The 26696-nt window shown below is 43.3% G+C and overlaps 1 protein-coding gene and 1 long non-coding RNA gene across 2 annotated transcripts in view; one reads left to right on the plus strand and one right to left on the minus strand.

Moving 5' to 3' along the window:
- The first annotated feature begins 1142 nt into the window (after positions 1-1142).
- LOC132523636 (uncharacterized) lies at positions 1143-12100 on the plus strand. Its single transcript, XR_009541597.1, has 3 exons — positions 1143-2422; positions 8671-8764; positions 11492-12100. It is a non-coding gene; the product is annotated as an uncharacterized LOC132523636 (long non-coding RNA).
- Positions 11903-26696, minus strand: part of GLDC (glycine decarboxylase) — a 98983-nt gene continuing 84189 nt past the window's right edge. The window contains exons 21-25 of the mRNA XM_060155066.1: positions 26258-26369; positions 17968-18063; positions 14781-14953; positions 13116-13196; positions 11903-12579 (exon numbers count right to left, since the gene is read on the minus strand). Of these exons, the coding sequence (XP_060011049.1) occupies positions 12436-12579; positions 13116-13196; positions 14781-14953; positions 17968-18063; positions 26258-26369 (606 nt within the window). The 3' untranslated portion in view covers positions 11903-12435. The remainder of the gene's footprint in view (positions 12580-13115; positions 13197-14780; positions 14954-17967; positions 18064-26257; positions 26370-26696) is intronic.

Consider the following 26696-nt stretch of genomic DNA (forward strand, 5'->3'; position numbering starts at 1 on the left):
GACAAAGCTATTGATAAATTGGTTGGTGGCATGGTAGGCAACCTCCAAGATGGTCCCCAGTGATCGCTACCTCCTGGGCTTCATGCCCTGTTGTAATCTACTCTCTGTGAGTGTGGGCTGGAATGCTTTTATTCAACTCATGTAATGTAGTGAATAGAAGTGATGGGATGTCACTTCCAAAGTTAGATACTGTGGCTTCCACTTGGGCACCCTCTCTTGCTCAAGAGAGGCTCATGTGGCAAGAAACTGATGTCTCCACCCAACAGCCAGTAAGATCCTGAAGCCAGAGGAGGTGAGTATGGAACTGGATTCTCCCCTGGTTAAGGCTTGAGCCTCCATGCTTTCTGTTAAGAAGTATCCTGTTGGGCTTCCCTGGTGGCGCAGTGGTTAAGAATCCGCCTGCCAATGCAGGAGAGAGCAGTTCAAGCCTTGGTCCGGGAAGATCCCACATGCCGCAGAGCAGCTAAGCCCGTGCGCCACAACTACTGAGCCTGCATTCCACAACTACGGAAGCCCATGTGCCTAGAGCCCATGCTCTGCAACAAGAGAAGCCACCTCAATGAGAAGCCCGCACACCACAACGAAGAGTAGCCCCCGCTCACCGCAACTAGAGAAAGCCTGCACTCAGCAATGAAGATCCAGTGCAGCCAAAAATAACTAAAAATTAAAAAAAACAACAACTGTTATTCACATTGTTCTTCCCCTATGGGTAATGTGGTGTTTTTCTCTAGCCTCTTTCAAGATTTTTTTTTGTCTTTAATTTTCAATTATGATGTGACTAAGCATGAGTTTCTTTAGATCTGTCTTGTTTTGGGTTCATTCAGCTTCTTGAGTCTAGATTATATCTTTTGTCAAATTTGGAAACTTTGCAGCCATTTTTTCTTCAAATGTGATTTCAGCCCTGTACTTTTTCTTCTCTCCTTCAAAACTTTAATGCCATGAATGTTCGTTTTGTTGTTGTCCCACAAGTCTCTGAGATTCTGTTCATTTTTACTCACTTTATAGTCTCTATTGTTCAGATTAGATTAATTCTTAGTGATCTGCAGGTCCACTGATAATTTCCTCTGCCATCTATATTCTGCTACTGAGCCCATCGGGTAAGTTTTTTCTATTTTGGTTATTGTATTTTTCAGTTCTAAAATTTGTTTGGGTCTTCCACATATCTCTTACTCAAGTTTATATGATGAGTAATTTTGTACTGGATCCTGGACATTTTGAGTAATATGAGAATCTTATTCCTATTTAAATCTTCTATTTTATAAGGCCAACTGTTTAGGTTCAGCGGGGTTCAGGCCCACTTTTGTGGTTCAGTGTCAATTTTCAAAGCCTCTGCGTTGCTATTCTGGTTCACCTCCACTTGGATGCTACCCAGAAACCAATCTGAAACCTCAGCAGTAGTCCACCCATAGTTCACTTTGCCATGTTGATTATGGTCAGTTTCATGCATGGTCTGCTTGAGGGTCTGCCCAAGACTTCATTAATAGATTTAAAGGAACCCTTTCTCCAGCTTCTTTCTCTCTGTAATCCTCCCTCAACCTCTAGTTGGGATGGTTAAGATGCTGCCTCTTTGCAGCTGGTCACTCAGTACAGGGCAGGGATGGTCCACAGGGCTCCTCCCCACAGTCTTGGCCACATCTAGTGAGTATGGGGATGGGTGTTCACTTGGAATGGGGCAGGTATAATCAAATGGATTTTTTCATACAGGTCACCCTTTTCCCATCCTTTGGCTTATGAGAGCAGGCTTTTTGTTTTCTTCATCTGTACCCATTGATGTTTTCAGGTTTTAGGTTTTTCTTGCACCCAAACCAGGAAAGTAAAAAGGTGGCAAAAGAAAAACCCCAGGAAACTTCCAGGTCATTCCTCAAGTTCCAAAGTGCCTACCCAGGCTATCACCTTTTTTCCACCTTTCAGAGCCTTTTGATAGTTGCTTTATATATTTTGTCCAGGGTTTTTGGTTATATTTAGTAGCAGGAATGAGGTGAAATGTATTTACTCCATCTTGTGTGGTACTCAGAGTCCTCCAAGTAGCCTTTCAAAAATGGATAAAATACTATAAACAAAGCAGACATACTTTCATCAGTCACCCTGCCCATTCCCCTCCCCCTCCCAAGAAATTATGAGTTCAGTGTTGCCTTTTCTGTTTATACTTAGGTATTCATAAACAAAATATAGTATTTCAAATGTTAAAATCTGCGAATTTTATTTCATTGGACTTTATGCTTTAAGATAGTCTTCTCTTTTAATAGGTAAACTTAGTCTCTTTATGTGTGTTTTACTGGAATGTTTATTCCTATCATTGCAGTTTGTTTATTGTTACGGAGGAGGCAGGAGTAATTCTTACTTTTCCTCCATATTCTCATAATTGAAGAGGATTTGATCCTCGCCGCCCCACCCCTGCCACACACACACACTGGACTGAAAGGTAATGTTTCTATCATTTTGTGATCATCCTTAATCTTTCAACTTACTACACTTTAGAGCATATTGATATGATTGGTATTTATAAAATGGTCAGTAGCTCAGTTGTTTTCTGAATAAAACAAATATATTTTTGTTTCCCTTCAGATTACCTTTTCTGACCTATTAATGTTTACTATTCGTTATAACTTATTTTTTAAAACTCAAGTTATTTTAAATATGACTTGCTGTTTTACTTGACAGGTTTTGTCTGTTTACTCACTGTTTCTTGTTGAATACTTCAAGATGTTTTTTTACAGTAGACTTTTCAGTGAAAGTCTACAAACAGTAAATTTTCTCAGTCTTTGTGAGTCTGAAAATGTTTTTTTCCCCACTGATTTTAGAAAGATAAATTGGCTGGGTTTAGAATTCTAGGTTGCTAGTTATTCTTTCTGCAGCATTCTGTAGGTATTCCATTGTGTTCTGGCATCTTTTATTGCTGAAAAAAGTTGGATGTCATTTTGATTATTTCTTTGAAGGATATATGTTTTTCCCCCCCAATGACTTTGGAGTTTCACTAAAATCTATCTAGGTGTGGATTAATTGCTGTTTGCTTTGCTTTGGGATTCATTGTACTCCTTTAAATTGAAAATGCAGTTCTGGAATTAAAAATTTTTCTTTTAAAAATAATTGTTCCATTTTTTTCTATCTCCTTCTTAACCTCCTAGAAGTTTGCAGCAGTCTACCCTCCATACCTTAGTATCTGTTACATCTTTCATCTCTTTACCACTCTGTGCTATGGTCTAAGTGATTTCCTTATATCTTCCAATTCACTGAATTTTCTTTGAGTCTAGCCCACTTTTTAACTGAACCAGTTGTTAATTTTGTTGAATGGGACTCTTTCACGATGCAACTAGTACGAATTTGGCTTCTGCATTCACATGTAGCAAAGATTCTTGTTAGTGACTTTGTTTCCACCCGTGGCCTGGGAGGGAAAGTTTGTTTTCCTGCTGTGACCCTGAGCTAGAAATACCAGTTTTTCAGTCCTGGTATTGGAACAGAACTTTCCCAATTCTAAGCATACCCCATTCCTGCTTCTTACTATACATTATAACTGCAGCCTCGATTCCTAACATCTCTTCCCTGGCATCTTTGGAATCCCAATTCCTAAGACACATATCCAGTCCAGCCGCCTCCATGGGCCTCGTAGTGTCAGGTCCTTTGGGTTCCCTCTTCATTTCTGCCAAGTGGAGATTTCCTTTTCTTCCTTGAGAACCTATGTGTGTTTTTTAATGGGGGGAAGAGAAGTATTTCACTGGCATATCTATGTCTTTGGAGCAGGGATAGCAACAGTTCCCGTATATGTTCATTCTGTGTCCAAAAAGAATTGAGTACCGTTGGTATGTTTCATACCAGCTTACTACTCGCACACCCTGTGAGGTAAATGCCATCATCTCCATTTTACTGGAGATAAGAGAGTTACTCATCCTAAGTCACTGACGGTAGTCAGGAGCAGATTTAGAATTTAAGCTCAAGGCTGTGTTACTTTCCACTACTTTTTCTGCTTCACTATGTTGTTTGATTATTTACTCCAGTATTTTCGTATTACATCCTTTTGCTCTTTGAAAACCAGGTTTGGACACGATTTTAAAGAGAACCGGTGTGTAACCTGACTGAATTTCATCTGAAAATGTCTGAGTGGTTGTTGCATGGCACCTATTTCTTTTTAGAGACTCTTCTCGTTTGCATACCGTAAAAACCATGGGCTTCATTCCTAAATGCAACCAGTTTCTGGGAAATAATGAAGTTGCTTAAGGATGATACTGAGCCTGCTTAACTGGCTCCTTTCAGCCTCTCGTCCCCAAACTGCCTCTTGCTCAGGAGCATTAGACCTCAGACTGACAGCACTGGTGTGAATGGCAGATGCTGTCCCAGGCTAAAGGCTGTCTTTCTGACAAAATGCAGAAATAGTGCTGACTCTGCTCTCTACCCCCCGACTCCCCCCACCCCACCCCCAGCCAACATGGCTGGCACCACACACTATACTCACTCCTTTGCTATTTGCAAGTTTATGTAACAGCCTACCCAACTGTCTCCTTCCATGGAAAGTATTTTCTTCATTGTCTTTTGGAATGCATTGAAGCTGCTTCTTTTAACCAATAAAAACATCTAGTTCTTCTATTTTGGGGAACTTTAATATTCCTATGCAGTTCATGTTGGATAAAATGTCTTGAATGCAAGCAAGTTATCTTTTTCCATTCTTTATGCCAGACTTTTAAGAAAGAATCTGTTTGTAATCTAATTGTACTTTGGCTGCTTCCTACTGCAGTGAGTAGCAATTTTGGATCAAGTTCCCAGTGGCAGCACTGTTGGGGGAAATTCTGCATTTTTTTAGGATGACTGATATCACTCCTGGTGCTGTTGGATTCCACCCTGTTTTCTGGGAATTTATAACTTCGGCTGTTACTTAAAGCACTTAAATCTTGTGAATCTCACCAAGTTTTTTGTTGTATTTTTTTCAAATGATCTTCAGAAGTGCTTTTGTAGGAAATTGAAAATGTCATACCCCAAACTCTACAAACGCTTTTACTAGTGCTTTTACAGGGCAATAGACAGATCAAAATCACACTAAAATTCTCTTGCGTTGGTTCTGAAAACCCTAGACCTCTATAAGAGATCCAGACCCCCAGAGAGTCATGGAGGTCCATTTAAAAAAGATAATTTGGGGCTTCCCTGGTGGCGCAGTGGTTGAGAGTCCACCTGCCAATGCAGCGGACGCGGGTTCGTGCCCCGGTCCGGGAAGATCCCACATGCTGCGGAGCGGCTGGGCCCGTGAGCCATGGCCGCTGAGCCTGCGCGTCTGGAGCCTGTGCTCCGCGACGGGAGAGGCCACAACAGTGAGAGGCCCGCATACCGCAAAATAATAATAATAATAATTTGTAGTTGATTTTTTTCAACCTTCCACTGTCCATTGATTCTCTTGAATTCAGGAGAAATTACAGGCAATCTCCAACCTGCATTTCAGAACTTAATTTGTCGAAGAATGATGGCCATAATCTATGACTTAATGTAGGTTGAAAATGAAATCTCTTATATGAATTTGTACAAATATTTCCTGTAGGAACAATGATACAGAGGAAAGAGGTAGATTTCCAGGTTAGCCTTCAAAAGCCTCTTAAACCCTAATTGAGCAGCACTGCTTTTACGGAAAAGGTATCCAGTAACCCTTCCCAGTTCCAGGCACCAGAGACTGCCCCCTCCCCTAGATAGACTACATGTTCCAAAACAAACTTCGGGATGGGTGATCTGACAGCAGAGATTGTAGCTTCTTTAATATCAGGGACTTGTTCCCCATCCTGAGGAAGTTATATATATGAGAGGTGGGGAGAAGACATGGGAAAAGCTCCAGATGGACAATGTGTACGAAGGCTGGGAAGTTAGTTGGCAAGGTAAAGCTACAGCTGGGAGGCCCCCCGGAACAGGGAGGGCTAGGGGAGGGGGGAAGGGGGAGATCATGTAGTCAATGAAGCAAGCGATAAGAATTACATATGAACAGGAGAAGCAAGAAAGAGGAAAAAGAACATATACACTCACCCACACAGACCACACATCTTGGTTAGTCATACACAGCAGGGTCCCTGCCTGCTTCTGTGGCCAGAAATAAGCAGGCGGGTCCTCCAGCCCCTCAGGCTCCCTTCCTGGGAGGTTTCCACCAGCCCTGTCCTCAGGGCTTTGCTGCTCTCTGGACTCAGTTTTCAACTGACTAACCCCGAGGTAGTCACCCCCCTGCCTCTTACTTCCTTACCTCTGGCCTCAGGTTTGGATCCTGTATGGTTCCCTCAGTTCAGAACTCTTGCCGCCTAGTTGGTTTCTAAGAAAGACTTCCTTGTCCTTCCTCTCCTCTCAGCGTCCTTCCCTCCCACACACATTTCCCTCCTAATCATGGGGTCCTCCCTCTACCCCTGTATTGAGAGACCTTCCCACTCCGCTATGTCTGGTGCCCCCCCTCCCAGCCTCTTTCTCATCCAGGGAACTTGGACCCTAGGTCTCTTGGTCCACTCGCCACCCACCCTCCACACAACACTGCTTCTCTCCTCTTCCTCCACCTTCTGCTTACTGCTGGCCTCCCTCCCTCCCAAGCTTGGGCTTCCTCCTGCCCTCCACCCTCTCCTTTTGTCAGACCCTGTGCTCTCAAGTCAACTTTTTAACCATCCCCCTTCCCCATTCTCTTGATTTCTCTCCTCTTCCTAATTTGAGGGAGTTCTCTCCTGCCTCCTTAATTCGGCCAATTGTTCATGCTCTTGACTCCCTTCTCTTCCTTCTCCCCCTTCTTTCTCCCACCTCCCCTACCCCCCCATCTGGCTTTTCTTTCCCCCCAATATTTCTTTCATCTGCCGTGTCACTGAGGTAATGATGTTCCTTCCTCTTCCACATCTGGATCCTTCTCGCCATCCTACCACAGACCCCTACCACCGCCTCCCCCATTTCCTTGCTGTTCCTAACCTGCATCTTTTCCCCACTTTCAGTTCTCTTCCCTCCCTCCTTCCCCAATTACAAATCCTGCCCTCCCTTCCTGACCCAAGGACCGCTTCCCCTCCCCAATACCTTTTCTCCTTTTCCCTCAAAGCCCTCCATCCTGTGCTGGGGTCCCTTTTTTCCTCTCTGGACCCTATTTTCATTCCCTATGATCTCGACTCTAGGCTCAAACCCCTCCTCCCCCTTCTTGACTCCAGAAAGATTCGGACACCTTTCTTTGACCCCAGCGTTTATTCCTCATCTTCTTTCTTCCCTATTTCCCAGGGATTCTTAAAACCCTTTACATATGAGATTGAAAATAACCAAATGCTAAATAAATAAGATGGAGAATACAGATACTAAGGCCTTCGAATATGCTTCTTCCTCTTCCTGAACACCCCCTTCGCCCCTTCTCCACATCTAGTCATGGCTGGCTTCTTTTTGTTCAGATTTTAGCCTGAAAGTCACCTTGTAAGAGAATCATTCCCTGGTCACCTAATATAAAGGATTCCCAAACACCACCCACCCACAGGCCATATTGGTTTTTGTTTTCTAAAGAACATTTAATACTGTGAAGTCTTGATGTGTTTGTCCATCTAGAATTGATGTCCCATGAAAGAGGACTTAACTTTCTTGTTCATCTTGTATCTCTGTCATTTAGAATGGTGCCTGGTACATAATGGCTCAGTCAGTTTGCTGAATAAGTTAGTGATTTCTAGGTACCAGACACTATGCCAAGTGCTCACTCTATCTTGTTTAATCCTTACAACAAGGCTGACTGAAGTAAGTACTTTTATTATTGCTATTTTATACCTTAAGTAACTGAAGTGCAGGAAGGATAAGTGAATTTGCCTGTTGTCTCAAAACAGTTGGTATATCTGAGAATTTAATCCAGATCCGTATGAAGTCACAGCTCATGTTCCTCCCACTTTCTCTGGTGGTCCAGAGGAAAAGGGCCCTTAGGAATGGAAAAGGGAAAGAAGATGGATCTGAATGCAAGGTAAGTCAAACTGGAGTCAGGACTCCTGTGCTGGTACAGGGAGTGCAGGATGTATAGAATAGGACATTAGATCCTATGTGAAGATGAGGATAATAACAGGAGCTAAGGAGCACTTACTTTGTGCCAGGTTCCAAACAATATATCGAATTCACTCTCACCTAGGAGTGGTAATGTCATCTTACAGATAAGGCGACTGAGGCTCAGAGATGCTAATTATCTTCTCTGAGGCCATACAGGTACATATAGGGGAGCTGGGATACCACCCCAGGCAGTCTGACTACAAAGCAAGTACTCTGGTTGCTATCCTGCACTACACCCAGCAGGAAAATAAACAGACTTATGAGAGTAGTATGCTCTGTGTTGGGCACCAACTCCTGCTTCCTGGATTCTTGTCTTCTGGACATTCTGGAATGACCTCAGTTGATGGAACACTCCTGCCTCCTGGCTTACCTCTTACTGCTCTCCACAGAGGAGGTGATTGACGATGATCACCACGTTACTCCACTAGCACTGGGGAAGCCCCCCCCCCCTTTTTATCTCCTCCCTTCACCTGGGATCAGCACAGGGCGGCAATTCTGGATTAGCGTATCTGCTCTACAGACTCAAGCTTTTTTCTTGAGTGGGGTGTCCCCGGGCTCAGATTGCTGAAGCATGGGGGTAAAAATGGAGAAGCAAGCCCTTCCAGCTAGAGATCTAAAACCACAGTCTCCAATTGGCTTCTTATTGATAATAAAGCTGATTTGTTTTCCAAATGGCAGGAGCGAGCCTAGCAGGCCAGACAGGCAGAAGCACAGGTGGCATCGGCTCTAGGACAGTCTGCTCCGGTCATAGAGGGATTTTCCTCTCAAAATGGTAAGATTTGCATAAAAGATGCAAGGTTGACTAAGTCCAGCCTCTTCCTCACCCCTACCTGCCTCCCCAGACCCATCCCTTAAAGGCTTAGAGTTCTGGAAATGTCTCTGAAATGTGAACAAAGAAAGCTGAGAGGCAACAAAACCTGGGACTTGTTAGAAATGCAAATTCTCTGGCCCTGCCCCAGAGGTACTGAATCAGAAATGCATCAGGGCTCAGCATTCTGTTGTCTATAAGCCCTTCTGGTGATCTAGACACACTAAGGTTTGAAAACCACTGCCCTAGGTAACATCCCTAACCCTGGCTGATGTCTGAGCCAAATGTTAATGTCCCAGAGCCCTGCAAACCTCTCAAAGTGCTAACATCTCAACTTCCAAACTGCTTGTCCCAGATGGCTTCTTGCACCCAAAACTGGCACCTGCCTCCTTTATTTGCATGAAAGGCACCAGTTTGGTCATTGGAAAACACGTTCCCTATATGTATCTAGAGGGTTCATGATTTTTTTTTTAATTATTATTATTTATTTATTTTTGGCTGCGTCGGGTCTTCATTGCTGCGCGTGGGCTTTCTCTAGTTGCAGCGAGCGGGGGCTACTCTTCGTTGCGGTGCGCAGGCTTCCCAGTGCGGTGGCTTCTCTTGTTGCGCCGGCTTCTCTTGTTGCGCCGCACGGGTTCTAGGTGTGTGGGCTCAGTAGTTGTGGCTCGCAGGCTTCAGTAGTTGTGGCTCGCGGGCTCTAGAGCACAGGCTCAGTAGTTGTGGCGCACAGTCTTACTTGCTCCGCGGCATGTGGGATCTTACCAGACCAGGGCTCAAACCCGTGTCCCCTGCATTGGCAGGTGGATTCTTAACCACTGCACCACCAGGGAAATCCTTCATGGCGTTTTCAGACTGAACTGGGGCCCTTCCCCTCTATGACACACAGCTACAAGGCGAGGGTTGTTCCAGGAGTGGCCTGTGGCCTGTCCCAGGGCTGTGAGAAGGCCAAGGGGATGCCCGATTCACAGGATGTATGTGTGTGTCTACATCAGACTCCTCATCTTCAAAAGTGCTCAAAAGGTATATTCTCCATAACATTTTGTAGGTACTTAATGCCCCTGAATTGAATAATTTAAAATGGTTAAAATGGTAAATTTTATCACAAGGTGGGGGTGAGGGGGAACTATACAAAGCCTGTCCAGAGGCGTGTCTCCCAGGCCTGGCATTTTGTACTTAGCTTTAATAGAACCCTCACAGCATGCACTGGGAATACTGGTTTCCATGGCAGTGTCCCTCTTTGAGATCAAGGATTATTCCTTCATTCATTCAATTTATATTTGTTTGTTGAACACATACAATGTGGAAGACCCCAGCTCAGCACTGGGAATCCAATGATGAATGAGATATGGTCCCTGCTCTCAGAAAACTTAGTCTAATGAGGTAGACAAAAATCAAGTAAACAGAATAATTACTAACTGTGCAAAGAGTGTAGGATAACAAACTGAGTGCCAGGCTAGAAAAAGAGAGATCCCATTTCATGGAGACGTGCAGAAGACCTCCTGAAGAGATGCTGGAACATGAAGAACAAACGGGAGCCAGCAAAGCAAAGGTGACAGGGACAAGTGCTCCAGGTGGACGATACTACACGGGCAAAGACCCGGAGCCGGGAAAGATGGCACAAGCCTCAGGTGAACGCATGAGTGACTTAATAGTGAAGACAGACAGTTTACTTCAACTCTCTTAATCACCTGCTTTTGCCCCTAACATATTCCAAGGCAAGCAGTGAATGACCAGCTGTGGCGACAACTTGGGTACTCGACCACTAACACTTTACAGTCTGATAAGAAAGAAAAGAATTGCTGTTCACTCTGATGGTTTGTTTACACATGCTTGTGCTTCCTCAGAAGGGGCTACTCCATTCCCTGATGGTCAGTCTGTGTTGAGAGCCTGGTTTCCAGCTCAGGAAGGGCAGAGTCTCCAGGTGTGTGGTGACCATGGCAGTGTGGTACCCAGTTTACACCGGTAGGAACTGGAGTTGTTCAGCCTGGGTTCAGATTCTGGCTGTTCTTTCTCATCAGCTGTGTGACCTTGGGCATCCTTCCATACCTTCCCCCTCGTGTAAAAGTGGAATGTTGTGAGGCTCCAATGAAATAATAAACACTTAGAATAGTACCTGAGAAGTACTCAACAGATATTAATCATTTAATTATTATGTAAAAAAGGAACCATGGATCCCATCACTTCGCTACTGCTTAGTTAGGCTGAAATGAACAGTTCTACAAACTTTTAAGTGTGAGAATGAGTAGACCGCTTGCAGAGCATTCAATAGAGCACGCAGACCTTTCGTTCTGGTCACTATCATAATAGCTTGAATGATGGTTGGTTGAGTAACAAACAAGGAACCAAGTAGTCAGGGTTAGAGCAGATGCTCAATAACTTTTGGGGAGGAACATATGAAGCATTTGCTATTTCTAGGGAAAAGTTATTTGTGGCAGGCGTGCTAATTGCCTACCTGAAACTCATTCTTTTCCTTTTCTTCAATTAACAAACTTCTGGTTTTCTTTGGGGCAGTAACATGCCCAGGTAAAAGACCTTCTCATACTCCCTTGCAGCTAGGAGTGGCAATTTGAACCAAGCCTGGCCAGTTAAAAGTAAGCAGAAGTTACTGGGTGGAACCTCTGGGAAAGCATTTCAAAAGCACCTGACTTGGATGGAATCTGCCTTTTGTTTTTCCTCCTTTTTCCTGCCTAGAATGGGTATGTGATGCCCGGGTATGCAGTAGCCATCTTAGGACCGTGAGGATGAAGACTGTATGCAAAGGAGGCAGAACAGGAAAACTGAAGACTACCCCTCGGCTTCTTATCTCTGGACTTACTGTTAAATGAGAAAAAATGAGCTGCTGTTTAATTAAAATGCTGTGGTGGTTTTTCAGTTATAAGCAGCCAAACACAATTCTAGCAGAAAGGGCTAAAGTGGCATTCACTGCTGACTGAGACATACAAACTGTTTCTTTAGCCAAAGACACAACTAATAATGTAACGGTTCTACTGGGTTGGGTATTCTCATTACCCTTCAAACTCCTCTGAAACTAGGGTACATGGGAGTTAACATTGGAAAGTGGACCAAGAAGGCATTCTTCAAATTGCAATGCTTTTATTAGAATATTATTAATTGCAGATTTTTAAAAAACTACACACATGGAAAAAGGAGAACACTCAGAAATACTATTACAGATTAGGCAAATTAGTAGGAGGAAAAAGATTTCTTCAGTGTATACAAAATGTAAACATTTGCCCTGGGATTTCCCACAGATGGCACAGTCCACAAGGACTTATTTGGAATAAAAATATGTCTATCGGATCTTCAGTATAGTCTCTATACTGCAAACTTGCTACATTGGAGTTAAAGTTACTAGCACACCCCAAATTTTCTATGCAAAAAACTAAGTGGTCCCAATCAAGGCAACCTGAACATCAACTGCTACATGTGAAAGCAGAGGCACCAAAGCAAATCAATCTTCCAACAATGAGCTTCCACTCACTATGCTAATTGTATTTACATGTACCTTGAGAGAGATTACAAAAATATACACAGTATATAAAACCCCTACTTGAGTCTGTGGTGGAAAGTGAAACATTTCTTGATCAGGCGCGCCAAAGCCATTAAATCAGTCACTTGAACTTAGGGAGAGAAGATTAAGAAGAGGCCCTCTTCTGTTCAGAAAATGGGGACTCGTAAACATCCATGGGTGGGCAGGTACAAACCAGGTGCTGATCTCCATAGATGTCATCAATCCGGGCAATGGTTGGCCAGAATTTGTTTTCTGGTTTCACGAAGGGCTGCAAGGGACAAAAGACGGAAATCTTCGGGATATTCTGAGAGGTTTCTCTTGGTGGGGAAGAGGAAACTGCAATGATATTCCCACGGCCTGAGGTACCATTAGCCCAACAAGTACTCAAAAAGTATAAAAAGCTAAAATCCAAACTCCTTCATTACTGTCCATCCGAATCCCCCTGTCCCTGCTCTGCCGAGCATACCACAGAGCACCTTCACCTAAGAATCAAAGGGGAGAAAGACTGCATTTGGGGCCATCTCTCTGTTGGATGATGGTAGAAAACATCGATCCACTTGACAGGGACTCCCGTTTGGTCTTCCTGCACTGTGCACCCTGAGGATTCCCAGGCCCCTGGTTGGCATTCTGACTCTGACCTCAGAGCTCTGAAAGCCAATTCCTGGGTTCTGCATTGTTCTGACTACATGTGGTCACTATGGTGAGGAGACAGCAAGAGTGGGAGCCCTTCAGAGCAGGTGATGGCCTCTCATACACCCATGAACGTGGACCAGCGGGAACATCCAGTTTCAGAGGAGAACTTACAAGTGGGAATGCTGCCACCTCTCTGGAATACGGCCGATCCCAGTGGGAGGATGTGACGCAGGTCAACGAGTGTGGAGACATCTGAGACAGAGACATGGACGGGAGAGGGGTCAGAGCAGAACACTGCCTTTTCCTTCTGCACATCACATTAACCAGTGAGGTGATGGAAGCCCATGGACGGAGGGTGGTGGTTTTGTTTCAGTTTGGGGGGAAGGAAATTTTGGTAGGGAAATTTTTACTGTGAAATATTTCAAATATCAGAAAGTTACAGTAATAAAATAAGCACCCAACATAAATCAACATTTTTGTCATATTTCTTAACCTTTTAAAACAAGAAACATTACAGATACAGTTGAAGCTGCCTGCATATCCCCTTTCCATCTTATTGCTGGCCCTCCTCCCCAGCGATAACCACTACCTTGAATTTGGTTGTCACAATTCTCATCGTGTTTTTATACTATTACTGCATATATTAATAAACTGCATAGAGCCTAGTTTGGTACACTTTTAAACCTTATATCATCCTGTGAGTATTATCCTCCACTTGCTTTTGTATCTCAGTATTGTATTCTTTAGATGTCTATTGCTATTTTTTAAAAAACGGCCTAAACCCTGAAAGAATCCAGAGAAAAGAGAAATAATAATGAGAGCAAATCCTATATTCCTCCACTACCCTGTCAAACTCACACTGAGCACGGTGCTGGCCTTCTCCCGCCAGCCACTGGCCCCAGCACTCCACCTTCAGCTGGGCAGCTCTGGAACTTGTCTGAGCTCCCCTGAACATCTCATACTCCTCTGGCTTGAAGCCATAACAACAGAACCACAGCCTTCGAGGTATTCTCAATTCATGATCCCTCAGCTTAATAATGTCTGGACCTAATGCAGAACTTAGAGCTCTGACCAGATATAAAAGGAACATATTTTGGAAGAGGCGAAGTAATGCCTAACAATTTTTTTTCCAGTGTAGGCCATAAACATGGTAAAACATTCAGGCCAAGTACCAATCTTGTTGTTCTAAGAGATAACTACTCCAATAAAAGAATATATTTATCCAGAGTTCATAAGGTAAATAATCTCAGTAGAGTACATCAAACAGAGACACAGAATGATAAGACTTCTCCAACTATATAGGGTCCTTCAGCCTCTGCTCCCTCCTTTGGAAGCCAACTGGGTCCTTGTGGGGTAAATAGCTCCCGCAACCACCAAACGCATACATAAAGTTAAAACATCAGAAATAACCACATTTGGGGTTTCCCTGGCGGTCCAGCGGTTAAGACTGCCTTCCAATGCAGGTGTTGCGGGTTCCATCCCTGGTCAGGGAGCTAAGATCCCACATGACTCGTGGCCAAAAAACGGAAACATAAAACAAGCAATATTGTAACAAATTCAATAAAGACTTTAAAAATGGTCCCCATCAAAAAAATCTTTAAAAAAAAAAAAGGAAAAAAAAATAAATAACCACATTATACTTGAGTAACCACTGTTGTGTTGATTCAAGAAGATTTAAACTTCCAGGTAATGAACGTATGGTCTGCTCAGAAGAATGGCATTATTCTAGGCAAGAATATCATCTTCCAGTAAGACTTCAGAGGTTGCCGGCACACCATCCAGACACTGTTTTCTACTCTCTGGGATATTTTAGATAAAGTACCAGTGCCTACGTACCTTCAGTGGATTGACCCTAGGGTCGATGCGGCCCTCCTCAATGTCGGCGATTTCCTGCCGAATGCTGATCATGGCATCGCAGAACCTATCCAGCTCTGCCTTGTCTTCCGACTCAGTGGGCTCAATCATGAGAGTGCCTGCCACTGGCCAGGACATGGTAGGGGCATGAAATCCTGCAAAAGAGATGGGGGAACTTGTGTCACTAACTTTGACCTCCCCAATTGGGAAGAAGAGACCCTCCCCATCTTATAGTTTATCCCAAGGAAAATAATCTGATAAATTTGCTACCATATATATCTAGGGATTCATTTTAGCACTATTTATGGAAGAAAAGCTGAGGAAATAACCTAACATCCAACAATAGAGGATTGGTTAGGCAAATTTTACTGGGCTTCCATACAATAAATATGCAACCATTCTTAGTATTTAAATGTATATTAGTTAATATTTTTGAATGTTTACCCAACTTAAGTGAAAAAGGCAAGCTACCTAATGATATTGTCTCATTTCTATTTTAAAAATGGCAAAGTATTTATATATATACACATTTATATGTGTGTGTATATGTATATATACACATACACTTTATATATGTATGTATGTATGTATGTATATTTTATGAGGGAAGCTGCTTTGAAGAATAAATACTAAAATTCTAACAGGGTTATTGCCAGAAAATGAGACTAGGGTTTTTATTTCACTTTGTGTTTTAGAATCCTTTTATAATGTTCATGTAATACTTTAGGTTAAGAGAAATTAAAATATTATAGCCTACCAAAAGTTAAATAATGAGGTAACAAGCATTAAGAAGCCTGGGGTGAGTGTTACTGTCCCTATTTTACAGATGAGGAAACTGAGGCCTGCCCGGGATGTAGAAAGTCTTCACCTTTACACTGAATACAGGCTGAAGGTATTTCTATGTTTCCAAAAGCTTTCACATGTTAAGATCAATCGACAAGACACATGGTCAAGAGAGAGATTTCCTGGACAAAAGCCAAAAACTTTTTCCCAATTCTTACACTTTTTCCTATGAAACTTTAAAAGGTGAACAGCTCCCAGGTTGATATTTCCGTCAACTAAGTTGGCCCTGGAGGGCAATGGTTCCCAATTCTGGTGTGCATCATTACGTGGAGTGCTTTATAGAGTCATGCCTGCATTCTTTAAGGGATTGTCTTCTCAACATTTCATTATAAAATTGTTCAAATATACCAATAAGTTGAAAGGACTGTAGAGTGAACACCCATATACCTTCTACCTAGAATCTACAATGATGCTCTGTTTGCTTTATCACATATCTATCTAGTCATCTATTCCTATCACATATCTAAGGCATCCACCTTAGTTTTGATGCATTTCCAAGCATGTTGCAGTCATCAGTACACTTCCCCCTTAAACACTTCAGCATGCATATTATTAGCTAGAATTCAATATCTGAATTCAGTATCTGTCCCCATATTTTTGTGATAGTTTACTTATTGCAAAATACACAGATCTTAAGTGTACAATTTAATGAATTTTGACAAATGCCTACAACTGTGTCACCCAAATCAGAACGGGATTTCTTTTTTAAACAACAAGCTGATCTCATTACCCATTAAGTCTGACCTCAATTCCATGTGTGAGCAAATTCAGCCCAGTGTTTTCTGCTGCAGTGGTTCCCATATCTGGAACCATCTGAGTTGTCATGGAAACACGGATTCCTGGATTTTAACCCTGATTCAGGAAATCCAAGGTATGAGCCTTTAAAAACTCATATCAGAATCAGGTTAAGTTTAGAAATCTCTGCCATATGGCAGCATGCCCCACCCACAACTCACCTGATAGGATTCATCCAAGTGCTTGTAAACACAGATTACTAGGCCTCACCCCTAGTGTAATCAGTAATTCTGATTCAGTAGGTGATTTAGACCCAGAATCTGTGTTGTCATTTTCACTGTTGTTTTTTTTACTTAGCCATTCATTCATTCATTCTCTCACTTATTAAGCACAATTGTTCTGAGTGCCTCCTATGTGCCAGGCACCTGGACAGTTCTGGGCTTAGGGCAAGCATAGCCATCACTCTATCAAACATCAAAATATCAAGGTTGTAGATAGAGCAGAACTTGGAAATACTGGGCAGTGACTTCAAATACCACTTCCCTCCTACCTCCATCCCCCACCTCGCTCCCTGCAAATGCTGCTGCAGTCAGATGTGGGATACAGACCACACATCACAGAAGGGAAGTCTTAACCTGAATCAGCCATCACTCAGCCATTGCCTGAGAAGTTAAGTCAGGTCATAGGAGCAGCCAACAGGAGATTTTGAGGTAATGGCTAATTTCATTAATGAAAACTCTCTGGTTTTCCCATTTATTATCAGTGTAACTCTACATAATAAGATCATTCATTCACGAGAGAAATGAGTCACACACGTGGGACTCCCGTTATGATACGATAGTAAAACTATTAAATTATTAAAGATTTTACATTCCTTATTAAAAGAAGTCATTCGAATCATCTTAAAATTCAGATAGGACTCCACATCCATCAAAAGGCAAAGTTTTCCCCAACTTAGCCTTCCTGAGAATTGAAGGTTCTGTGATGTTATTAATAATGTCACTAAGAAAATATATTTTAATAACGGCTGTGCTGAGTGAACATCCACTAAGAACACACAGATAAAAGACTTCACAGAAAAATCACATCATCTCTGGGAAAACAAGGTGCACCTATTCCTTCATCTCTATGAGCAGCTGAAACAGCTATGCCACGACTGAGGTGGCTATAAAACTCAAATGCCACTCATCTTTCTAACACTCCTACAGGATGCCTGCTTCACTTCCTTCACTTTCATGGACCTCTCTGTTTACCAGGAGTAGGATAGGTGGAAGGATTTACCAGAAACATGGGCAGAGAGCAGCAATCATTTTCTCTGGGATTTTTAACTTTGTTAACTATAAAGTCTTCTTGACCTAGCTGCTGATGGATTCAAGATGCGTGATTTAATATCTTTTGAAGGATGGTACCGATGGAGTCATGGGCAAAGTTTTTTCTCTGTCCACAGCCCCCAGATCCCCATTTAGCCTGTGGATCAGTTTACTATGGTACCTGCACAGTCAGTCTGTGGTCCATAGCCAACATGGGCAGCTACATGAATGTCAAAAACCCAAGTTCCCCTACAAGGGGTCACTCCCGGGAGACCACTCACCATAATCCTGAAGCCTCTTGGCCACATCGACGGCCTCAATATTTGCAGACTTTTTGAAGGGTCTTGTATCCAAAATAAACTCGTGAGCTACATAACCTGTTGAGGAAGATTATTTTAGCTCAAGATTAACATCAGCTTGTTGTTTTACCCAAGCAAATGAACAAATAAACCAGCTTTTTAATGCATATCATTGAGGACCAAGAAACCATGGGCATTTGGTAAGTTTATAGTTGACAACAAAGATTTCATCTGCTCTTATTACATATAAAAATTGTTAACATGTTGGGCCAATATGTCCCATCCTCAGTGCTCAACACACCCATGAGCCAGGAGGCTGGTGGGAGGTGGAACAGTAGCTGGAAGACTTGCTGAGATCCCAGGGGATGAGACCATTTCTACTCAAAGGACCTAAAATCTACTTGCGACAGTTAAACATGTCATCATGGGCCTGATCCTTTTATATAAAATATTTCTAGAGTTAAAGGTACACTGACACCCTTTTCAACAACATTGCTCCCAACATCAAATAACGGTTTCTTCTGTGTGTGTGTGTAAATACATACTAAACAAATATCCATAAGACACAGAATTTTATTTGATTCTTCAAAGGGGCTTTTGAGGTTTTGGTTTCAGGCTTCAGGCTGAGAATTAGAAATAAGGGCTGTCAAACAGCACACCACAAGTGGCAAGGAGCTGATGAGGCCGAAGTCTTGTGGGGGTCAGTTCACTTTGTTCTAATTTGTAAACCAATTGCCTCTCTAGCCTCAGGCTGCCATCTCCCCAGCATGACTTGTTGACCACCCATCCAACATCTAGAATAAACCACGGAGTAAGTCAGCATTTTCTTAAATAGAACAACATTCCCGGGAGCTTCCCAAATTCCATGGCCCACACAACTGATGAATTTCCTTCAAGGAAAGTATCTACTCAGGTGAAAATAACGTACTCCTTCTTAACCCCCCACCCTGACCCTCAGCAAACAGTGAATCTACTTACAGATACTTGGAGCTGACATAACTCCTCAAGCCTGAGAAGAAAAGCTCCAGTCATTAACAGCCCCTGAAGATCTAGTTTGTGAACTGCTCTGTTTCTTGTGTGATGAATACATATGAAGGGATTGGCTTTGTTTGAAAACAAAAGTATGAGACTTTGAATATACTGTCACTGCATATTTTTAAAACAAGCTTTCTAACCGTGATGAGGATTCAATTGTGAGGAGTGTGGTTCAAAACTAGAAAGGTGTATTCAGAGGTAGATAAACTTAGACCAAAAAAAAAGTGCCTAAAAGGAATGACCAGCTGGAATGTTCAGGGGGAAAATCATGACATTATTTAAATCCTCATCAACTATTAATTTCAGGAATGCTAAATGCCCTATGACACTACCCCATTTGGGGAGCCCAACCTCAAGCTTCGACCTTTCTTTTCTGAGGCTCTGGCAGCCATCCCAGTACCATGACAATGACTCGAAGAAGGCGGCTAATGGAGCTCACTGCTCTGAAGAACACTCAGCCATCAGGAGGAGAGGAGGAGATGGACACACGGTGGGGAGGAGTCTCTCTTGCTGGCGGGCAGACAGCACAGTCTTTCAAGCAGAGGTTCAGTAATAGCTGAAAGGCCGCATCAAGCCAAGCCCAGCCCAGCCCAGTGCTGCTAAAGCAAGACTTCATCTGCAGAGGCCCCGCCACAGCCAAGTGGTTTGGGAAGAGCTCCATTTTCAAAATGAGGTTCAGATGTTATTTTCTAAGTCCATATTCTAATACGTTCAAATGGAAACTGTAGTGGGATTTCGGCATCTCTCTCTCTCCTCTCTCTCTCTACTTCAGGCTGAAAAGGGGTGAAATTTAAACTTGGTTGTTCTTGGAGGCCAGATCCCAAGATGTTCATCTTTGTTTGCAGTTTTTAAGGAGAAAATATATGGCATATGGTGAGTCAGAGTAATCTGAAGTAGAAATTGTATAAACTGATCAGTGCAAGTTTTAATTTTCAGTGAGTATGTGTTTCCTCTGGGCCTAACCATGACTATAGCTGAGAGTCTGAAAGGGTAAGTTGAAGGAGCAAGGAAAGAAGAGGGGTCGGGGGGATGATGGAAGAGCAAAATAAAAGTGGCCTGGCTCTAGACAGTATGGTACTGGCACAACAACAGAAATATAGATCAGTGGCACAGGATAGAGAGCCCAGAGATAAGCCACACACCTGTGGTTACCTAATCTATGACAAAGGAGGCCAGAATATACAGTGGAGCACAGACGGCCTCTTCAATAAGTGGTGCTGGGAAAACTGGACAGCTACATGTAAGAGAATGAAATTAGAACACTCCCTAACACCATACACAAAAATAAACTCAAAATGGATTAAAGACCTAAATGTAAGGCCAGACACTATAAAAAGCTTAGAGGAAAATATAGGCAGAACACTCTATGACATAAATCACAGCAAGATCTTTTTTGACCCACCTCCTAGAGAAATGGAAATAAAACCAAAAATAAACAAGTGGGACCTCATGAAACTTAAAAGCTTTTACACAGCAAAGGAAACCATAAACAAGACGAAAAGACAACCCTCAGAATGGGAGAAAATATTTGCAAATGAAGCAACTGACAAAGGATTAATCTCCAAAATATACAAACAGCTCATGCAGCTCAATATCAAAAAAAACAATGCAATCAGAAAATGGGCAGAAGACCTAAACAGACATTTCTCCAAAGAAAATATACAGATGGTCAACAAACATTTGAAAAGATGCTCAACGTCACTAATTATTAGAGAAATGCAGGTCAAAACTACAATGAGGTGTCACCTCACACCAGTCAGAATGGCCATCATCCACAAACAATAAATGCTGGAGAGGGTGTGGAGAAAAGGGAACCCTCATGCATTGTTGGTGGGAAGGTAAATTGATACAGCCACTATGGAGAACAGTATGGAGGTTCCTTAAAAACTAAAAATAGAACTATCATCTAGCAATTCCACTCCTGGGTATACATCTGGAAAAGATTAAAAATTAATTCAAAAAGATATATGTACCCCAATGTTCATTGCAGCACTATTTACAATAGCCAGGACATGGAAGCAATCTAAATGTCCATCAACAGACGTATGGTTAAAGATGTGGGGCTTCCCTGGTGGCGCAGTGGTTGAGAGTCTGCCTGCTGATGCAGGGGACACGGGTTCGTGCCCCGGTCCGAGAGGATCCCACATGCCGTGGAGCGGCTGGGCCTGTGAGCCATGGCCGCTGAGCCTGCACGTCCGGAGCCTGTGCTCTGCAGCGGGAGAGGCCATAGCAGTGAGAGGCCCGCGTACCGCCAAAAAAAAAAAAAAAAAAAGTAAAAAGGAAGATGTGGTATGTATATATAATGGAATATTACTCAGCCATAAAAAGGATCGAAATTGGGTCATTTATAGAAACATGGATGGACCTACAGACTGTCATACAGAGTGAAGTCAGATATCATATATTAACACATATATGTGGAATCTGAAAAAAACTGGTATAGACAATCTTATTTACAAAGCAGAAATAGAGACACAGACGTAGAGAACAAATGTATGGATACTAAGGAGTAAGCGGGGGGATGAATTGGGAGATTGGGATTGACATATATACACTGCTAAGTGTAAAATTGATAACTAATGAGAACTTTGTATAGCACAGGGAACTCTATGCTCTGTGCTGACCTAAATGGGAAGGAAATCCAAAAAAGAGGGGATATATATATACGTATTGCTGATTCACTTTGCTGTACACAAGAAACTAACACAGATTTGTAAAGCAACTATACCCCAATTAAAAAAAAAAAAAAAAAGAAAGCAAGCGGCTTGGCTCTAAGCTTGGAACATCCCCCCTTTCAACCCCTCATGTGTTAATTATCTTACAAGGCTGAAGATGACATGGGAAAGTGCTACAGAAAGATAAGGCTTCCCAAAACCCTCCTTGAGAGCAGGCACTGAAACCTTCTTATCCTGCATCCTCAGAGTGAGTGCCTAGAAATAAATGGAACTCACTAGCTAATTAGAAAGCTTGGGTGGGCAATCAACACTCGGTCAAGCTTTTCATTTGCAACCCAGGGACCACAACTAACAGCATCAAGACTCCTGTTTCCCTGGGAATGAGGTCAAGTAGGTGGGCCACCCCCCTCTAGCCTCAGGAGGTCACTTCCCAGCCAGGGATGTGAGGGTCCAGCCTCTAAGGCCCATGTCCACCTGCCCATAAAGGCCACCGGGAAACCTCTCAGGGACAGGAATTTCCAGGCAGAGTTAGGTTTGCCTAAGGTCAAAAAGAGATAAGCATTTAAGAAATTAAAACATAAATAAAACACTGGGCTACTAACAAAATGGCCTATCCACTGACGGGAACTCTACTTGGGTCAAACAGTGAGCCAGGCCTCCCACGAGAGCAGACACCTGTGAATTTTTTCAGTTCCTCCTTTAAAAATGCCTCACCCTACCTGAGGTAATTCCTTTCCTTATCCTAGCAGAATAGATACTACTGCTGCTTCCCCATCCCAATTCTTGGCTATCACTTCCTTGTTTCACAAAACCCTAAGCCTCAACAAGTTTCACTGGTATTTTCAAATCTCTCAAAGAAATGGTTCATAAAGGGAAGCCTGGAGTTCATTAAAATTATTGCCTCACAGTCGTCCGTGATTCCAGTCTTATTTAGAGCTGGTAAATATGATTAAGATGAGTAACGTCTTCTAATATTGCCATTAGACATTTTGGAATACAATGTGTTTATTAAGAACATTTCTATTTTGGGCTCTCAGGAGGTACGGCGATCATTCTTTTTTAGGCCCTAAAATACTAAGCCTCCGATTGTATAATGAATGTGTTTACCAGACCAAACACGAGACAATTTTTGGTTTCATGAACTTTGGGATTGGGTAAGAAATTCTGTAATCACCAATCTCTTTCTGCTTGGGATGAGAAATACAATTCATTATTTAATTCTTGGATAAAATGGAAACAAATGGAAATTTCATCCATCTTTCTGTGTTGCGAATCTCCTGGGACAGTCTCTGCCCGAACCAGTCACGTGATGCCAAGCACACGGCAGGCACCTGAGCCACAGGTGCTCATTCACTTTCCCCTCCTGGAGTGCCATGCATCCCCATGCGGTCCACACCACATTCGTTCTTGCTCTAAAGAACTCAGGCTTGCATCGCACAACTCTGTGAGCACACTAAAAACCACTGAAATTCAGTGGGTGATGTGTATGGTATGTGAATCCTATCTCAATGAAGTTGTTAAATAAACTTAATCCTAAGGAAGTATTAAATAAAAAATAACAATTAGAAGAAAAAAACCCTAAACCTTGTAAATTAAAGCAAAAAGATGATTTTCACCCATCAAATTGGCAATTGGCAATTGGCACAAATTGGTTTGTGTTGCTTTCCCAGCCTGGCACTTGGTGCTCACTGGGCTCTAGTGCGATGGTCACTCGTATGCTCTTAGAATGAAATCAATTGCTATTGTCTCTGAGGGGAAACAAGGCCATACATTTCAAGAGCTTAAATGCATTCAGATCCTCTGAGATAACTTCTCTTCTACAACTCTAACCTGCGGAAATAGTCAAGGACGTTTAAAAAAAAACTCTAGGTAAAAGATGTTCATTGCAGCATTGTTACAAAAGCAAATAACATGGTGGGCAGGAGGCGGGCAGCGAGGGAGACCCCTACAATTACTTAAATCATGGTATATATGATAGAATCGATGTAGCAAATTTCAAAGCCCCTTTAATGACGAGGGAAATAATCGCAATATTAAATAAAGTTAAAAAACAGGATACACACTGTGTTTATAATATGATCTCAATTGTCTAAAAGTAAGGTGGGAAGGAATACAGCAAAATATTCAGTGGTTATGTCTGCTTGATGGAACCATGGATCACTTACATTTTCCTCCTCAAACTTTTTTATTGTCCAAATGTTCTATGTTGAGCATATGTACATGACTTATATAATCAGACAAAACCAATACTGATGCTAATCCTGAAGGCCAATACATAAGCAGGATGCATCTCACAGCACAGGAGCTATATTTGAATTAATTAGTAGCTCTTGTAGCTTCTTTCATACCCAACAAAAGCATTTCATTGTGTTGCTTAGAGACATATTGCCCACAACTTTCTTTCCTACTCTCTGGGGAGCATTGTTAACCAGAGCTCCCGATTATTTAGTTCTTTTCTATTTTCAAACTCCAGAACCACCCTTTTGGATACATATTTACAAAGCAAGATGAGCCTTTAAATTAAAGATCACAGGTGGAGATGCACACTTCCCTGGGCTGGAGACACTAAGAGCCAAAGAGGGGCCTCGTACCCGTGGCCCTGGGTCTGGGCACTGGTTACTGACGGCTCTCTGCTCTCTCTGCCCCAAGCTCAAGACCCGTGGCTCCCTGGTCTCAGATTCTGTGCCCACAGCCCATGCGCCGCCTGTCCACCTGACTCTTAGTGCCACCCTCCCATCACCTCCAGGGTGACTTGACTCCCCCTCCTATTATTCCCTCTGTTGTAGCTTCACTCTCCCCTCTTCACAGCCTTTTCCCTGGCAGCTTAAAATCATCTTGTTCTCTTATTTAAAAACAAAGCTGGGCTTCCCTGGTGGTGCAGTGGTTGAGAGTCCGCCTGCCAATGCAGGGGACGCAGGTTTGTGCCCCGGTCTGGGAAGATCCCACATGCCGCGGAGCAGCTGGGCCCGTGAGCCATGGCCGCTGAGCCTGCGTCCAGAGCCTGTGCTCCGCAACGGGAGAGGCCACAACAGTGAGAGGCCCGCGTACCGAAAAAAAAAAAAAAAAAAAAAAGCTGCATCCTATTGAAGCAGCTCCTGTCCCCCTTCACCACCAAACCCCCCAAACCATGAAAGCTTCTCCCTTCTCCCAACCTCAGCCTACTTCTCAGCCCATTTCCATCTAGCATCTACCGCACTGTTGGGCCCTAACTGCTTTCGAAGGTGACCAAAGGCTTCCTAATTGTGAAAGGTAATGGTGCTTTTTAAGACTCATGAGACCTGAGTCTTTTTAAGCCACCTGCTCTTCAGCCTGTCCCTCCATGTCACGTAAGACCACCCACATGTGCTGACTGTGCATGTTGTGCTGACACGATGCCAGGGACCGAGGCAGCCACAGCCTCCGCCGGGCAGGAGCTCAAGGTCTGCAGGAGACAGCCAGATGATAAACGGAGTGGGAGAATCCTCCGCGGAGGAGGGAGCCAAGAGGAGCAGTTCTCGCCACCGGGAAAGGAAAGGGCAGCCTCAGGGAGGAGGTGGGGCCAGCGCAGAGGCAGGAAGGACAGGCGCCATGACAAATGCTGGGGGTTGGGAAGGGGGGCATCTAAAGCTGCCTCGGCACAGAGCCCCCCTCACCAGATGCCACTTTTCCGCACCCACTCCATGTAGCCATCTGCTTCAGGGGTTTTGCTCTGGCTTCTCAACACTGTTTCCTTGGGTCCCACCAATTCCAAGAGCCTGCTCTCAGATCCTGTGCCCAGAGCCACATCTCTGCAAGTCTACCTGCTCCAGCCTCTCCCATCACTTCCAGGGAGAGCTTGTTCCTCCATCTCTTACTCCCTCTAAGAGGGAGGCTTACCTAACATTTCTTCACTCTCAACTAATTAGTAACTAACTCCCCTGATTCTACTTCTAACAGCATGTTCATCTCCTCCTACTGTCTTTATGATATTAACATCCTCTTAATCCTGTCATTACCCTGCTCAAAAACCCTTCTGGCCCAACTGTAGAGTCCAGAGCCTTCCAAGGCCTTCAAAGCCCCATGCTACCTCTCCAGCCTCATCTTCATCTGCTCCCTTTCCTGCTATCCCATCCTTCAACCCACCCAACACTCCCGCCACCCAGACAACTCCTTTCTCTCCGGCTTGCTCCTGTATCTCTGTTTACTGGGGTTCTGCTACTCTTCCTTTCAGGCTTATCTCAAATGGCTCCTCCCAGAAGGCTCTCCCAACTGTTCTGCCCTGCCTCTGCCCAGTCTGAATTACTCCACTCATTCCCATGGAACTGGAGGAGGTAATGAGTGCGTGGTATTTATGTATACGTCTCTCAGTGGTGTGGGCTCCGTGTTGGCCTGCGCTTCAGAGACTAAGTGCATGGCAGAGCCTCGCAAATAGTGATATCCTGTTTACTAAACTGAAGAGCTTTCCAATAACTCTAGGCTTTTCTCTGGTCTGTGCTAAGAAACAGAAGTTCCCCACCCTCTTCTGAAAGCCTCATCCACTAGGTCAAACTTCGTTTGGCCAAGGAAGAAAACCAAGGTGAATACAGACTAAAGTTCATACTTGCCTCTTGCACCCCGGAAAAGGACTCTGTAGTGTTTTTCTAATCTCTTGGCCATGTAGTTGGCATTTAATATAGCAATTTCTGTGGCCTGTTTAAGGCCCTTGCCTCCCATCATCTGCAACAGAGGGAAAAAGAGCCATCAACCACAGAACAGGGAAACCCAATGGACACTAACCAAAGGTATCCCCAGATAAATCCCACTCACAAAGGAAATCAGCCTACCACCGCTCTCTGGATTGCAGATGAGTGAAATATCCTAACAAGGATATCTGTCAATCCTCTCTAAGCCTGAAATAATTTTTGGTTTTCTCCTTTGAACAGTAATTTTATGCTTCTTATTGTAGTTACAAAGCTTAGAACAGGGCAAAACTAACTGCTGACTATTGTGTTATCTACCGAAGAAAAAGAATTGTTTTTAGGTTACATGCATTTGGGGGAGGTT

This window comes from Lagenorhynchus albirostris, chromosome 7 (genome assembly GCF_949774975.1).
Source record: "Lagenorhynchus albirostris chromosome 7, mLagAlb1.1, whole genome shotgun sequence".
NCBI classification, from domain to species: Eukaryota; Metazoa; Chordata; class Mammalia; order Artiodactyla; family Delphinidae; genus Lagenorhynchus; species Lagenorhynchus albirostris.